Source organism: Natator depressus, chromosome 8 (genome assembly GCF_965152275.1).
Source record: "Natator depressus isolate rNatDep1 chromosome 8, rNatDep2.hap1, whole genome shotgun sequence".
Classification (NCBI taxonomy): Eukaryota; Metazoa; Chordata; order Testudines; family Cheloniidae; genus Natator; species Natator depressus.
The window spans coordinates 12,076,062-12,094,057 of NC_134241.1; the positions used below are offsets into that span (position 1 = coordinate 12,076,062).

Below are 17,996 nucleotides of genomic sequence, written 5' to 3' on the forward strand. Positions count from 1 at the left end.
CACAAACTGTGTGAAACATCTTACATAATAAATAATCCTAACTACGAAGCCTGAAACATTTAAAGGGAATCTGATTTTGAAAATATCTGAGGTTTTGTTTGAACTTTGAGAAGATTTTCTTATATGCTACTTCTGGCTCAATTCAGGTGTTTGGTTTTGTTTAGTGTTTGTGTTTTTTTTTTTTTTTAAACTTTCTTAGGTATCGTATTAAGGTTGTTCCTGGCAGAGTAAATGTATAGTGCTTAGTGGATATGGGCGGTTTTCTCTTTTTCTACATCTACAAATGTATTAGTATCTCAAAACTGGAGTGGACTTCAAAATATTTGATTTTTGGAAAAAATGAATTTATAACCATGATGCAAGTATTTGATTTGTTCTTCACTAGGGTTAAAGCAGTACATACACATAGCTATTTTAAAAAGTATATATTTTTCCTCCACGATGTCAGGTCAGGAAAGCTTTCTACAAAAAGCCTTGTAAGTTTTCATCTTCTTGAAAGCTTTTTCAGCTGCTAGAATGACTCAACAATCTGTCACTTTGGTTACAGATAAGACAAGAGGTTAAAAAAATTAAATCTTGACAGTAACAATGTTAATGACTTCTGGGGATGAGGGAGAAGTGGGTTCAAAAAAGTTGACTCCCAGGAAGCGTTCACGTTCCACCACTGCAATAAGGGTCGTTTGTGGAGCCGACCTACAAAGCTAATTTTTTGTCGAAAGCCATTCTCTAATAGTATAAGAACAGTCATCCTGAAAGAATCACATTAAATGTATATATAACACTATAAAAATGTGTCAAACTTTATGCTTGATTACAAAAGTGGTTTCTCTCTTTTGCTGAGATTTATTTATTTTATTTACTAAAGGTTGAAAAATGGGAACAAAATCAAATCCTAAAATGCTGACATTTAGAGAAAATCTGAAAGCCATTTTTGTACTACAGAATGTCTCATTTTACAAGAAACCCAAAGATTTAACTATTCTATTCCCCAAATGATAAAGTAAAAAAGGATGGGGGGGAAGGGAGGGATATTTGTAAAACTAAACCCTAATTGTTCTAGGACAAAATTCTAAACTCTGATCAGCACAGGGCTCTCACTGACATCAGTGGGGGTTTTGCAGAGGGAATGCATATGGAATAGGTCACAGAGATGCTACAGATTAGGGAGGAAAATTCTGCTCTTATATTGGCTGTTTTACTACTCCACAATAAACTTAAAAGGTGTGAACTACCCCTAAAATATGAAGTTGTAAGTACACCCTAACAAATTCCAAAGCAAAGCCAAAATAATTTAATTTACATTATATCAGAATGTCAGGAAAATTAAAATCTGTTTTATTCAGTAGTTTTACAGTGAAAAAAACTATATAAACTATACTTTTCAATTACATCATGCCCTGACAAAGCTGGTCTGCTTTAAGACTGCTAACCTTAGTGAAGAGAATGAGCTGTCTCAGCAAATATCAATTTTGTGTTAAAATGTCAGCAAGGAAAAAATAAAAATATCTTAATTTACAATAAGCAGTGTGAACACCAAAGACAACAGAAACCACGAAGTGTCAGACACCAGCCGCTGGCAGACAGGTTACTCCAAATATTTACAGAACTTTGTATCTTCCTTTGTTGGTTGGTTGGTATGAGTTTTGCTGCAATTAAAGAGGAAAAATAAGTCAATCACAGCACTAGTTGAAAACAGACAAGTGAGCAGCTGAATCATTCAGTATTAGAATTGCTCCACAATAACCCTTTCTTTGACAGTTGGAAGGAATTTTTACGTAGAGTTCAGCAATTTTAAAAACAGAGCAAAGCTAGATCAATAAAGGCACAAGAGCAATGGAACCCACGAGCAGCTGGGTTGACAAGTGTCTGCTACCAGCAGTTCTGCCTGAGTCTAACGCAATATTATTGTAGGTTGCTCCACAAAAAGCCAAGGCCTGTGCTTCTGAAGAATTCAGAATTCCAATCTCCCAAGGCAATCCTGATTTGAAAACGAGGAGCAAGATAACTCTAAATACAGAAGACTACTGCTCCTGGCATGCTGCATGGAGCAACTAACCTCAACACAGTACAAACAACTAAAAACAAGAGAAGTTAAAAACCAATCTGTTACATGCCCAGCTCTGCCTGATGGAGCTAAAGCCAGGAAATGAACTGTTTTGTGAGGTAAGAACTAGCCCTTAAAGTGAAGTCACAAAATTCTGTTGATGTCTTTTGTCTGCATAGAATACCTATGAGCCTGGGTTGACCCATAGAACAGAGAAATGTATTTTCTTTGCTGTCGCCAGTACAGCATATTTTAGATCTGCAGCTTCCTGTCCCAGATATTAATAAAGATTTATGCTCTAGCACTGGTATAAACTTTCTGAAACATGTACTTGTAAAGCTTTAAAAAGCCAAGCACATTCTTCTGAAATACAGTATACTGTATTTCACTTACCAGTCTGATAAGTTCTTCTTTTATAAGCCTCGTGATTTCTGCCTTTGCTTTCTGCACAGCCAGTTCATTGGCACCTGGAGACAGAACAGGAAGAAACAAAATATTAGAATCTTTTCCACACACAACGCCGAAAGAGTAAAACTGCAAGTTACTTCTAGTAGCACCGTATAGGTTGCCAAACACATTTTAATAGTTTGCAGTTGAACTCTCTACTAGTGTTTATTACCAGGGCCGGTTTGTTTTTTTAAACAAAGGACATACTTAAAATTTCGAGTCACATTTCACACTACCCACAAACACCTAAAACAACAGGTTACTTTGCAGACAAACTCACATCAGCAATAGAGCATGCCAGAGTAAACGTAAGATTAATTGGGCCATAGGTTGCAGACAATAGATTTGAACAGGTATGATCCCTGCTCAGTGCTGCTGCATAACAGCACCATTTTGTCTCTTCTCCATGGCAACTCAAATAAGGTCGCTCCGTTTCCTCTCATTTTTTAGCACCAAGTGAATTCTTGTTATTCTTTTTTTGAATATTTTCATATACAGCCACCATGTAAGCAAGCACCTTTACTCTGGGTAGGATGTAGGTCCCGAGAGGTCTTCACATCACCATGATCCAACTGGCAAAAACTATCGAGACAAATGAGTGGCTTCCCTGGGTGCCCACATTTCCATAACCAACAATGGTCTGGAGTGAGGACCCAAAGGTTACTACAATAATGATTATGGTTACTACCACAAGGATTCTCATGTCAAGTTTCACACTGTACTGGGGACATTTTTTTTTTAATTTAAATATCTGTCGTACTTACTCTCTATAGCCAAGTAAATTTTTCGTTCTCCTTCCTTGGGTTCTTTGCCTGGAGGGAAATACGTTCCTCTGATTGTAATGGCAGCTTCAGAATATTCACTGATTCTCTGCAGAGCTTCCTTGGAGGTAACCTTCCACCTAGCAGTCTGCACAAGAAAAAGGTGTAGGAAGAGGAGCAGCGAGAAAGACATTTTATAAAAGAGGAACCAGAGGGTTAGCTGACATTCTAGACAGAAAATGTAACAACAAAATTATATGGTGAGAGCTATTTAAACAGAAATGTGTTCCAGGGCAAATGGGTTTTAATCAGTTCTTTTAAAAAAATGAGCACCCACGTCCAAACAAACGTATGCTATAAAATACATTAGCACTGCTACCCCTTACTTCAGGGAAAGAAGAAGAAGAAAGGTGGAGGAAAGAGAATGATGGATGTACGGGACCACTGGAAAGAGCTTGCCAGTGTTTCCATTTCACTCTGTGGGAAGTTTAGAAGCTCAAAGACTGAAGTGTGAGAAAGAGTACTTCATTCACTTGGACACTGAGATTTCAACAGAAATAACTGCTAAGACACACTGTTCCAAATTCTTTTCAAGAATGAGACAAACTGCTATCTTGTGTATCACCTACCATGATCTAGTGTACAAAGGTAGGGGCATATGAAGAACAAACTCAGGGCTAGGATATAGCCCATACTGTGGTTATGTGCATGCAGTTTGAGTCCCATTGAGAAAACTCATGCAATTATACTAAACATTTACACTGTACTTGCATTAGGAAGAGCTGGCAGGAAAGAGCAAACTCGCATCTCTCTCACTAATTCTACTAGTCAGGCGATTACTCTTATTTGTATTAGAATAGCACCAAGAAGTCCAATGACTGGTCAGGGCCCCATTGTGTTAGACAACGTACAGACAGAGAGCAAAAGACAGTCCCTGTTCCAAAAGGCTTACAGTGGAGATTTTTTAGAAGCATAAATGGCAGTTATGCACTTAATTCCCATTGACTGAGTTAGGTGCCTAACTACTTTTTATGCCCCTGAAAATCTCCCCTAATAATCTTAGTTTAAGAAGAGATGTAATAATCAAGACATATGGGTCTGGACCAGAATTATGGTAGTGTGGCCAAAGAAGAAAGGCCAGATCTTTTCAATATTACATAGGAAAATGCAGTAAGATTTAGATGCTGACTGGATCAAGGGCAGAGCTTCACATTTTCATGTGGTAAGGAACAGTCTTAGAATGTGTCTGAAAGATTATGCATCTCTTACATGGTGCAGATTACACAGCTGAGCTAATGTCACGGAGCTTTATTGGATACAGCTGATAAAGATCTGAGACACAGACAAAACCTCTCTGTTGGAACAAACACATTAAAAACTTGTACAAAGAGTCTGCAGTAAAGCACTGTGTTAAGTGACTGGAATTAAAATATGATTAAAGAAAAAAAAATGATGCTTGCCTGTGGGAAGTCATTGATCTCTAATTCCTCCTCGTATCTCTTAAATGATTCACTTTGTCCTCCCTCCTGTTTTTCTTCCTCTTGTTTTTCTATGGGCACATAATTGAGCTTGGCATTTATCTTTTCAGCCAGTTGCTCTGCAATAGTTTTGGCAGATACAGTAGGAGCCTGAATTGTGCCTCCTCTCAAGATAGCATTTGTAGCCTGCTGCATCACATCCTGTAATAAAACAAGTCTACATTCATTACAAAGTATCCAGAGGCAGCACCATACAAACCTGGCCTTTTCAGCACCAGAGTTTCATTACATTTCTACACATAATAAATGCCCATGTAGGCAGTTTCAACACTCTTCCCAATCCCCCCCCCCCCCCAAAAAAAAAAAAGCTTTGCTACATTTTCTACTCTAAATGCTATGGACATTCCAGACTGCCGTCAGCAAAACAAAACGTAATTTTACGTCATCCCATATACTTCTAGTCCAATTACCAAGCTAGGAAAAGGAGCATACACTCCTTCCTGTGATGGAAATCAAAACTCGGCAGTGCACAAGGACTGCTCTGACAATATACTCTGTTCTTTAGTTCAGTGGGTCTCAACCTTTCCAGGCGATTGTACCCCTTTCAGGAGTCTGATTTGTCTTGCATACCCACAAGTTTTACTTCACTTAAAAACTACTTGCTTACCAAAATCAGACACAGAAATAAAAAAAATGCCACAGCACACTTACTGAAAACCTGCTTGCTTTCTCGTTTTTACCATATAATTATAACATAAATCAATTGGAATATAAATATTGTACTTACATTTCAGTGTATAGTTTATAGAGCAGTATAAACAAGTCATTTTCTGTATGAAATTTTAGTTTGTACTGACTTCACTAGTGTTTTTATGTAGCCTGTTGTAAAACTAGACAAATATCTAGATGAGCTGATGTAACCCCGGGAAGACCTCTGCATACCCCCAGGAGTAGGTGTACCCCTGATCGAGAACCACTACTTTAGTTCATCCAAGACATTATACATTGTGAACTGAAATCCCCCAACACTAAACAAGAAGCTATCTTATACATAATAACTTTCACAGCAATATATCCTAAAAAGCTTAAACTTTCAGATGAACATTATTAATGCTTTATAGCAGGAGTGAGTTGACTGCTGTTAACTAGGAAGTTAGATTTGGATTAAAATTTCCTCTTCCTCTTTAGTTCCCCCCCTAAGAATCAAAGGTTCATGGTGACTATGTTGATTCCAAAGGTGGAAACTTCAAAAACTAACAACCCATCTTCTGCAAAATGCTACTAAAATTCATATACATTTTAAATTAAATTACAGAGTTCTACAACCAAGAGAAAACGTATTGTATATTACATACTTCAGCAGACATAGATATTTTGTAATTCTAATAATGTTAACAAATCTGTTAGTCACTACTGGTAAAATTAGCTATAATTAACCCTTTGTGTCAAAGCAGATCAAGGGTTCCAGTTTTTGTGCTAATGCATTTTGTCACATCAAAAAGGTTACAAAATCAGATAGTCAAAGACTCATATGATTTACCATTAAGTACCGAATAAGAAAGCTAAATAGAACAATACGTTAACATGGCTGTAAAACAAAAATACATTCTATTAAACATTTAGTAAAAAATTGTTGCTTGGTAGAGAGGGTGACCTTAAAGTGAAAAGGGACCAATACTTGTGCCTCTGCTCCAAGATTCTTCTGAGCATTAATTCTTAAAGCTAGTCTTTTGGCAATTTCCAGTTTTTCTGCATTACCAGCTGTTGGTGTAGGAACATTAGATGTTCCCGGTGCTGCCATGTCTTTCACTCTTTTTTTTGAATTGAACATGCTCTCAATTTGTTCATCAATCTAAAGAATAGAACAAGGATATCAGTACATTTAGCATTATGCAATTCTTGTCCACATATGGTAAGAAAACATCCGTGTACATTTGCTTTATTTTTCAAAAAATAAATTTTGAATCTTGCAACAATAAACGTTGACAGAGCCTGCACAAAACTACAGTGCTACAGTGAGGAAGGATGATCTTTTGGTCAGGAAACAGACTGGGCATCAGGAGACTGGAGAACTATTTCTGGCCGTGCCACAGATTTACTTTCTACCTTTAACAAGGGATTTATACTGAGTCCATCAGTTTCACACTAATTAAGGTTAAGCACTTTGAGATTCTCACATAGGAAGTGCCATTTAAGTGCAAACTGATGCACCAAGTTCTGTACACAAATCTCACCCTTCAGCTGCGGGAGACACAGGAGGGCAGTGTTCACATTGTGAAGGCTACAGAGCTGGTTTGTGAGGGAGGATTTCCAGCAGTTCTTCTACAGCCCTTGTACCAGTAGTCAGAGTAATTTTCCAGATCATGGAAAAGGTAGCAAATATTAAGGAAAGGTACCTAATATGGATTTAGAAATGGGAAAAGCTGCTATATATTTCTTTCCATCACTATACTACAAGACTATTGTGAATGAGTGTGACTATTTTATTTTGTGCAAGATGATTAACTTTGCAAAGGTGAAAAACTGCTTGTGCCCTTTTGAATGGAATAATAGCCATATTTATCTTATTTATAAAATACCAGTAAGTGACAAATGGCAGATTTTTAACTCCTTATGAGGTCTATGCACTCATACATTACATACAGATTTACACACAAGAGGTATCTAGTAAGTTAGAGGGGTGTGTGGAATAGCAGAAATCCATGCATTCTGCAATTTATTAGAGTTGTACCTGTATGGGTTATTTTAGTGAATACAGTGAAATCCCTTAAAAAAAAAAACCCAAACCAAAAAAACAAAAACACTTTTTCCCCCCTTAACGCTTACATCAAGAGCAGTATCCTCATCATCTGAATCCTGCAGGCCAAGAGCAGCTTTTTGTAGTTTCTTTCGCTCATTAGCCAAAGCGTGTTCTGTTTCATCAAACTTGAATCCTTTGCCAGAGAATCCGCTGCTCTTTTTAATAGTTTTCCCCTCCTATAAACAGGAATGTTTATTTTAAAATGTCACTTCAAACACTAAAAGTTTTAAAAGACACTTCCAGAACAATTGTGAATATAGACTATTTATCTAACTGATAATGATGTTAAATGAAAAAAAAAATCAAGACAAAATTAGGACATTTATCAGGCTTTTCAAACCTTGAAACAACTATTTTACAAATGAAAAGTTTAACAGCTATTTTATATCAACTAAGTAGATGTAAACAAATCTTTTGAGTAATATAATTGTATAAACTGAAATATTCCCTGAGATAACAGAATTTTCTCTTTGGCAGACAAGAAACACATTATATTCAATTTTTGAACCATGTGCTCAAATAGTGTGATGGTGTGACCAATAAAATATAAATACTACAGCACCCTCGTTGTCTTTTATATGATTTCTGAAAAAATAAGGTCTCAAGACAGCTCACATACACATCGTTATAACATCAAATTCACAAGAAGAGTCTTGAAAACACTTCAGACTCCAATCCTGCAAACATTTAACACCTTTTTGACCTCACATGAGTAGCCCCAATGAAGTGAGTGCGATTACTTATGTGTGTAGAGTTATGTGCAAAGTAGCAAAAGCACAAACACATGAAGAAAGAAAAAGGTTACTTACAGCCTTCTGTTGATCTTTGAAGTCACTCCAGAGCTTCTCCAGCTCAGCAGGAATTGGTTTCCCTGACAATTCCAAAGCCTTAATTATATCACCAGCATACCGTGCTTGATCTTCAGTAATGAAAGTGAATGCAAATCCCTATTGAATTTTAATAAAAAACGTGAATTTAATCAGTATTAATAATCCATTAAGACCCATGACCTCTTTCTACTGAAGCATTGTAGCACAGGTAGTGCTGTTAAACTACATAAAAGTAAAACTGCATATTTTATTAAACTTCCTTTTAAAGAGGAATATGAGCTAACTAGGGCTGTTGATTAATTGCGGTTAACTCACGTGATTAACAGTGCAATTAAAACTGCGATTAATTGCATTTAATTTTTTTAAACAATAGAATATCAATTGAAATGTATTAATATTTTGGATTTTTTTCCCTATATTTTCACATATATTCTATTCTGTAATTGAAATAAAAGTGGATATTATAAATATTTGCACTGTAAAAATGATACAACAATATTTTTCAATTCACCTCCTACAAGTACTGTAGTGCAATCTCTTTGTGATGAAAGTGCAACTTACAAATGTAGGGTTTTTTGTTCCATAACTGTACTCAAAAACAAAACAATGTCCTACAAGTCCACTCAGTCCTATTTCTTGCTCAGCCAATCGCTAAGACAAACAAGTTTGTTTACATTTACAGGAGATAATGCTGCCCTTTTCTTATTTACAACGTCACCAGAAAGTGAGAACAGTCATTTGCATGGCATTTTTGTAGCCATCATTGCAAGGTATTTACGTGCCAGATATGCTAAACATTTGTATGCCCCTTCATACTTTGGCCACCATTCCAGAGGATGCTTCCATGCTGATGACGCTCATTTAAAAAATAAATGTGTTAATTAAATTTGTGACTGAACTCCTTGAAGGAGAACTGTATGTCCCCTGCTCTGTTTTACCCGCATTCGGCCATATATTTCCTGTTATAGCAGTCTCAGATGATGCCCCAGCACATGTTGTTCATTTTAAGAACACTTTCACTGCAGACTTGACAAAATACAAAGAAGGTACCAATCTGAGATTTCTAAAGATAGCTACAGCACTCGACCCAAGGATAAAGAATCTGAAGTGCCTTCCAAAATATGAGAGGGATGAGGTGTGGAGCATGCGTTCAGAAGTCTTAAGAGAGCAACACTGATGCAGAAACTCCAGAATCCAAACCACCAAAAAAATCAACCTTCTGCTGGGGACATCTGACTCAGATAATGAAAATGAACATGTGTTGGTCCGTACTGCTTTGTATTGTTATCGAGAAAAACCCATCAGCAGCATGGACGCATGTCCTCTGGAATGGTGGTTGAAGCATGAAGGGACATATGAAACTTTAGTGCATCTGGCACGTAAATATTTTGTGATTCCAGCTATAACAGTGCCATGCGAACGCCCGTTCTCACTTTCAGGTGACACTGTAAACAAGAAGTGGGCAGCATTATCTCCTGCAAATGTAAACAAACTTGTTTGTCTGAGCGATTGGCTGAACAAGAAGTAGGACTGAGTGGACTTACAGGCGCTAAAATTTTACAATGTTTTATTGTTGAGTGCAGTTTTTTTTGTACATAATTCTACATTTGTAAGTTCAACTTTCATGATAAAGAGATTGCACTACAGTACTTGTATTAGGTGAATTGAAAAATACTATTTCTTTTGTTTATTTACAGTGCAAATACTTGTAATCAAAAATATAAAGGGAGCACTGTACACCTTGTATTCTGTGTTATTGAAATCAATATATTTGAAAACGTAGAAAACATGAAAAAATATTTAAATAAATGGTATTCTATTATTGTTTAATCATGATTTTTTTAATCGTATGATTAATTGCTTGACAGCCCTAGAATTAACTCGTGTGCTTAGCATGTAAAGTGATGCAATAATTCAACCATTCACAATGAAATCTAAAGCTTTTTATTTAAGTCTGGTCATGGTTGTAAGTTTGGAACATGAAATCTTCCGAGGTCACTCATGCACATTGCCAAGCATGAGCAGTATCAAATGTTCAGCAACAGAGCCAAACTCATGGGGAAGCCTTACTCCAGTAAGCATTTCCTAAGTGCCCCACAAATTTGGTTCAGAACAGGAAGCTGAGTTTTAAAATTTAGACCACTGCCTTACTCTTGATGTCTCTAAAAACCTCACAGCGTTCATTTATTATTATTTATTAATATTTGTATTACTGTAGTGCCTGGCCCTAGGATCCCTTCTCATCGAATACCAAAGAAACATTCTCTTCTCCCAATCCCTGTTTTGGATAACTATATTAAACAAACAGGGCAGGGTTCTAAACACAGTTAAGAAGAACAAATAATTACGTGTACATACTTTGTTGCCAGCTCGTCCAGTTCGGCCTGCTCTGTGCACGTAATCTTCATAATGGTTGGGACAGCTGTAATTGACTACCAGCATTAGTTGCTTTACATCCAGGCCTCGTGCTGCTACAGATGTGGCCACAAGAAGTTTGCATACTCCGTTCTTAAAATCATTAATTATGCTGTCTCTGTCATATTGATCAATACCTGCAAGGAGCCACACAAAATAGTTCATTTTTAAACACTGTGTGATTTAATTTCATGCATTTATTTTCTTTTGATTCTGAATAATAAAAACCATCTTTACACAGGATCAGGGAACCCTCAATCATTTAAAATGCCAAAACCTAACACAAAATTCAATTAACTCCAGAACAATAAACCATTTAGTTTCTGCACTACAGTAGCCTGAGCAAAGTTATTTATGCTCCACTCTGTGTTCTAGATTGATTTCTCTGCCATGCAGTAGTAATTTAAGAAAGTAGGTGATGGAAACCTAACAGCCAACAGTTTTGTGGACTCTACAAAAACCCATTTCATACTCCCCCTACTGGTCTGCAATAGCAATGAACTACTACTGTTCTCAGAGATGTGTTACTGCCAGACCAGTTCATAATCCTCCTGCATAAAGAGAGATTTTGCCATGTTATGGCATTTTATAGGTTAAAAACACCATATCAATTTCAGTTTCATTCAAACAGAGAAAAATATAGGTCTCTCAAATGAAAGACCACAGTGGCGAGGGAGAAAATATTCCAAGGTCTATAATGGTATTGTATGGAAAAAATTAAAACATTTCTTTAAAATTACCCAATCCTATTATTCTAGTTTAAAATAATGTAAGCCCTTAAGATTGCACACTACCTCCATGAAGTGACATGCAGGGATAAGAGGCTCTCATTAAATCTTTCAGCAACCCGTCAGCATGTTCCTGTTTATCGACAAATATGATGACTGATCCTTTCTCTTGATAATGTCCCAGAAGCTCAAGTAACTTCAAGAACTTGTTCTCTTCTTCTATCACGATCTGAAAAGCAAACAGAACAAACAAAGAGACATTGCACCTTCCACTGGATTATGGGCATCACAAACTCTTAACTCCTTTTACTGGGCTTTGATTATACGAATACTGTGAACAGAAGCTGGATTTTCTTTGTGTTGCATCTACAGAGAGAAGTGGGAGTATTAAAGCGGACAGTGAGCTAAGCTGGTCAAAACCTAGTAAAGAAACTAGTGACATTACTATCCGCAAAGGGGAGGGGGGGTGCACATGTGTTTAATTATAGCAGAGCAGCATGGGGCATGGCTGGGGAAGCCTAGCTGAAGCAGGGTCAGGAGTCCCAGCTGGTGGTGGGTAGTAGGAGTGAGGGGCTCACCTAAGTGTGAAGCTCAGGCTACATAACCAAGGTAGTGTGCAGCCCTCCATTAAGCTGCTGGCTGTGATGTGTGTACACAGCAGCACAGGGCAGGAGACAGAAAGGAGCAACTTCTTACATGTTTATGATTTCTAAAGGGATGAGTAGGGGAGGGAGAGCTGGAACTGTTGGTGGGGAGCTAGATGTTGTGGGGAATGGTGTGGCAGGTGGTGAAGACGGAAATAAAGACATGCCAGTAATAAAACAGTCAAGGTTTTTGGACATAACCCGTGGATGAAATTTCTCTCTTACCTGACCTGTTAAAAAAAAACAAAAAACACAAAAAACTACACATTGCAAACATTTCACAGCACCACCATTATCCCCATTTCCTTATAACAAAGTGTACGGGAGGAGCACTTAGGAATCACGTATCAATCATGTGTCCTAGTGGAAAGACCACTGGATGGGGGCTTTCCCTAGCTCTGCCTACTGGGTGACCTTGGGGAGTCACTTCACCTCTCTGTGACTCAGTTTCCCATCTGTAAAAGGGGAAAATGATGTAAAGTTCTTTGAGATCTACTGATGAACAGCACTGTATAAAAAGGTAGGGGATGGTCACTAAAAACTTATATCAGCATAGCTACATCTCAATGGTGTGAAAACTCCACTCCTCTGTGAGACGTAGCTATGCCAACCTAACCTCTGGTACGGGTAGCACTAGATTGACGGAAAAATACTGTCAATCTAGCTATCGCCTCTCAGGAAAATGGATTAACTATAGGAAGGGTTCTCCCATCGCTGTAGTTATTGTCTACAATGAAGACACATCCTAAGGCCACATCGACACTTACAAGTTTACAGTGGCACAGCTGTACCGCTGTAAGACTGCTCATGTAGTTGAGTTATGCCAACAGGAGAAAGCTCTCCCATTGACATAACAAAACGAGCAAAATGAGTGGTGGCAGCTATGTCACCAGGAGAGTGTCTCCCGATGACACAATGCTGTGCACATGAGGACTTATTCCGGCAAATTTATGTCACTCAAGGGTTTTTTTGTTGTTTTTTTTTTCCCCCCACACCCCTGAGCGACAAAAGTTTTGCCAACATAAGTGCTAGTGTAGACATGGGGTAAGAATATTACCTACTCACAGCAGCATATCAGCTGCAAACGTAGGTGAGGACTAACTGACCATTAACTCCTACCAACAAACATTTTTCTTTCTGTTTAAAAAAAACCTAGAAATTAAATGGCAAAATGCTTCATTAATGGAGAGTTACGGTTGTCTGGTAATAGCTTGTGCCCTGCCAGAATATCTAAGTCAGCAAACTCAAACCAGGAAATATAGAGTTATGGTAAACACCCTGTGACGCATGGCCAGAAAGGGTTAAACATCCTGCAAAATAAAATAGCCCTCAAAAGACATGTGGGGAGATAATGCTTGTGTTTTTACATATGCCTGAGTAGAGTACACAGTGTAATCAACAGTCCCTATCTATGCTGTATTATGATAATTCAGAGATCAAAAGAACATCCTAGCATTTAAATAAATTGTAAAAACGGGACATCTTGGTATTCACCTCTCTTTGAAATATACTGTGAATGGTGGAGGAACAAGCAAATTGCCTTATGTTAATTCTATAGCTAAGTACTGGTGATGGACCTCCTTCAAAGTCATCTTAATTACCTTTTGTTCCTGGAGAAACTCCCAACTTGTCAAAGAGGACATGAAATTGTATAAAAAAATCCTTGGGTCCTGATTCTGTCATCTCAGATCCGCTTAAGCTTCATCAGGGGAAGTTTGAGTCACAAGACTGGGTTCCCAGTTATGCTGGTGCACCCTGAATATGATATTTGGACATTGGACTATAACCTATTAACTGAATTCTGAAGGAATTCTTTGCAACTACAAAGCCCACCAACTCTGCTATGAATCTAAACCTCAATTAACTGAACTCATGTCTGTATGCATATTGATCTTTTAACCATTCTCTCATTTTTTAATAAATTTTAGTTTAATTAATAAGAATTGGCTGTAGTGTGTATTTGGGTAAGATCTGGAATATTCAATAACCTGGCAGGTAATGTGTCCGATCCTTTGGGATTGGTAGAACCTTTTCTTTTACATGATGAAATAAGATTTTCAGGAATCATCATATTTGACCTAGGTACCTGGATGGAGGCCTGAGGCTAGATCACTTTAAGGGAACTGTGTTGTTTGGACTTCTGAGTAACCAGTAAGGTAATAAAGAAGCTGTTTTATGCTAGCTTGGTAAAGCTAAGTACTGGAACATCCACCAGCTTTTGGGGGTTTGTCTGCCCCATTCTTTGCAGTTCACTCTAATTGAGTGCCCACAGCTGGCCCCCACAGGGACCCCGGTCACACCCACTCAGTCTTAACTCTGCTCTCTGAGCAATGCCCCACAACACACACACTCCCCTCCCCCCCATAATGGACAGGTACAAACTGCACGTCCCTTACACGGAGTCTATTCCACCGACAGACTACTACATTTGTAAAATTTAACAGCCACTTCAGACCCTTTTACAACTCCTTCACACTTGCACACAAGATACCACCTAAACCTATACTTTCCCCTACCTAATCATTAAATCCACAGACTGCTCTCCTGTCCCATCTCCCTGTTGACAATACCCACAGCAAGAAGACCCCAGGGCCCGGTTACTGGCACAACCTACACAATTTCATATTGCAATGATGTAGACTAAAACTTCAAGGTACACATGCACCTCTTTCTTCTGATAGCACACAAGCTGCCCCAGTTTCTTCCTCCACTATTCAATACAGCTACACATAATGCAGGGATTACAGCTGAAGGGCATGCTGACAATTCCCAGTGGCTATTGCTAGCTCCAGGGGTGCAGAGCTAAGGCTAAGCGGGCATCTACTTAACTCTATTTCCTGGTTTTCAGAGGTTTCAATTGTGCTGAGTTTGACGTTCTATCACTAGGCAATTTGAACTCTGCATTCACCAAGCTTTTTGCCACGTAACTGCATTAGTACTCACTAATATACCTTATACATTGCTACAGAAATAGTAATGTTCTAATGAAAAATGGCACATGAAAGAAGACACCATAGAGTAGCGCAGCAAAGTGACTATTTGGCAAGCCAAAATGACTACAAATATAACTTCATAGTTATCCATTGATTTGGGCTGCAATTATTCGGCAAGGCAATTGTTTTCACATTCAGAGAATGTGGCCATCAGAGATAGGTCAGGATAATAAACATTTGGATTTAAGCATTCCATTATAAAAACTTTTGAAAGCATAAAAACAAGAAAGGCCACAAATAAAAACACACTTTAATGTAGCAATTCCTTTTAAACCCCTTTAAGCAATACCTTTGTTTGAAGAAAAATACCATTATACTAGGATTTAACTGACAAACCATAAGATATTACCAGATCAGTAGGATGTTTGAAAATTTAAAGAAACAACTGCACCATCTGCTAAGACCAACAGTCTAAAAATTCACAAGGTAAGAAGCACTTGTACAATGAACAAACTGTGGAACATATACTTTTAAAAAACATTCTTCATTACAGTTGCCATTTCTGAACTTCCATATAATCTAATGTCACATTAACTAGGATGGCAGCTCAGAAATGCCACTTCTTAACTGTAACTGACCATATACATTTAACATTTTACCCACGGGAGGACTGCTTGCCTCGTGAGAACTTTCATGCTGCTGAGCTAGCCAAAATAGGTGCCGTTTTCTTTAAGTACTAGCAAACGTTTCTGGAAACCTTCTGTATCTCCCACAACTCATTACACCAAACAAACAAGTTGTATCCCTTGGGCATACATGCAAGGGGGAAAATAATCTTATTTACTGACATAATTTTATCAATAATATGCTGTCCTTTCCAATCAATTCCAAGGTAAGTCAAGTAAAACCGATTACTTTTTCAAGTCAGTGTCTCAGATCATTGTTGTTAACAAATTATTTACTACTTCATTGAGTGAAAGTATTAGAAGGTATTTTTAATGGTTTAAGCCCATAAAAATATCCAGAAGTAAAATAGCCTTTAATATATGGTTTTGCATTCAGTATTAAATATTCTTCCAGAAATGTCTTATCACTAATGAAACAAAAAGATAAAAAAGATGCAGCCATGCAATACTCACCACTTCTTGTTCCACATCAGAACAGACAACACTCCTGCCCCCAACTTGTACCTCAATTGGCTTATTCAGAATTCGGCGAGCTAATGCCTCCATAGCTCTGGGGAAGGTGGCAGAGAACATGACTGTCTGACGATCAGGTCTGATGTTGTCTACAATGCGCATGACCTGGTTGAAGAGTAAAATTACAGTTAATACTAAAAAGTGTTCTACACAAGACGTAATGGACTTCACAAGACTTCACGCTTGCCTGTCAGTTTAAAAACTAAGGAGTAACAGCTTTGCACGGAATATAAATATAATTTTGCAAGTTTTATCTTCTGGAGTCTGTGCACGCTTACTGGAAAAGCAGCAGAAATTGCTGGACTCAGTAGAACCACTACAGAAAAGGAAAAGGGTGGGATGTTGTAGTGCTGCTTTGAGGCACAACACAAACTTCACACTCCAGGGGAACAAGGGTGGTGGCCTTCCCAACTCTGGAGGAATAAATGTCCCTTGGCATAACCTAGAAGCCTCAAGCTGCCCGTGAATGGGGGCCTCACCACTGAGATTCACTGTATTGCTATAGTCCTGTCATTTCCAGGGCTTATCCAAGGAGATAATGGAGCCTCTAAGGCAGCGGGCAACAGCCTTACAAAATGCCTGCTCTGAGGGAATAATCCCCAGCCAGCTATGGGGCTCCAGAGGGGTTCAACAGCCCATTTCAGGTCTCTAAATCAACAAATATATAGAAATATATTTATTGGGGGAAAACCACACATGCTTTCTGACATAGACAAGAGGTTACTGGGTAACCCTAAAGTATGCCATGATTAAGGCTACGATTTAGTCATGGGTATTTTTAGTAAGAGTCATGGACAGGTCACAGGCAACAAACAAAAATTCACAGCCTGTGACCTGTCCATGACTTTTACTAAAAATACCCTTGACTGAATCTTGGGGAAGGGGAGGCAGGCGCTGCTCACAGGTAGGGGGCGGGGCCAGCAGCAGCACCATCTGCCAGAGGCCAGCAAACACCGGCTGCTCCGGCCACCCTCAAGACCACTGCTCAGGTGGTCCCTGGGCCAGCTGCACTGGCCGCTGCTCAGGCAGTCCCCAGGGCCAGCTGCCCGGAGCTAGCTGCCAGAGAAGCAGCCAGTGCAGCTGGCCCCAGGGCTGCTCCAGCAGCAGCCCGTGTGACTGTTTCTGGGCACGCCTAAGCAGCTGGCTCCAGAGCCATCTGCTTTGGCAGTCCTGGGGTCATCCACACTGGCCGCTACAGAAATCATGGAGGTTGATGAAAGTCATGGAATCCGTGACTTCTACAACCTCTGTGACAGGCACAGAGCCCTAACCATGATCAATGCAAAAACTCAGTCAGCTTACAAACTGTCATCCAAAACCAGCACGCCTTGCTGACCAGGGGTTGGAAGTCTCATCATATGACAGCATTGATAATATGTAGGTTTAATCCAATTAGTCCTCCCCCTCTTTACCTGTGCCCAGCCAAATCCTTTAAGAAAGAACCATGTGCTGAAGTCTAGTATGTCCTAAAGTCACTTCCATTGCCATCTCTCCTTCACCACTACAGTCAAAACTTAAAATCCACTGTGCCATTCATTACCTGAGGTTCAAAACCCATGTCAAACATTCGGTCTGCTTCATCCAGTACAACATATGTAACTCTGCGAAGGTTTGTCACCCGACCTATGAAAAAGGAGAGAGAAAAAAAGAGGAATCAATATCATACAGAAGTCTCTTTCCCCTCAGGAGTAATTTTACGTAAAATGTTAAGTATTCT

The 17,996-nt window shown here is 38.7% G+C and overlaps 1 protein-coding gene across 3 annotated transcripts in view; it reads right to left on the reverse strand.

Moving 5' to 3' along the window:
- Positions 1-150: 150 nt before the first annotated feature.
- The window catches only part of DDX46 (DEAD-box helicase 46), a 36,661-nt gene continuing 18,815 nt past the window's right edge, over positions 151-17,996 (reverse strand). For 2 of the 3 annotated variants that reach the window (XM_074960429.1, XM_074960428.1), the window contains exons 13-23: positions 17,820-17,902; positions 16,220-16,384; positions 11,570-11,732; positions 10,719-10,912; positions 8,340-8,477; positions 7,557-7,706; positions 6,385-6,582; positions 4,713-4,931; positions 3,256-3,400; positions 2,438-2,511; positions 151-1,646 (exon numbers count right to left, since the gene is read on the reverse strand). In XM_074960429.1, coding sequence (XP_074816530.1) covers positions 1,599-1,646; positions 2,438-2,511; positions 3,256-3,400; positions 4,713-4,931; positions 6,385-6,582; positions 7,557-7,706; positions 8,340-8,477; positions 10,719-10,912; positions 11,570-11,732; positions 16,220-16,384; positions 17,820-17,902 — 1,577 coding nt within the window. In that variant the 3' untranslated portion in view covers positions 151-1,598. The remainder of the gene's footprint in view (positions 1,647-2,437; positions 2,512-3,255; positions 3,401-4,712; positions 4,932-6,384; positions 6,583-7,556; positions 7,707-8,339; positions 8,478-10,718; positions 10,913-11,569; positions 11,733-16,219; positions 16,385-17,819; positions 17,903-17,996) is intronic. The other variant, XM_074960430.1, reaches the window with a different exon arrangement.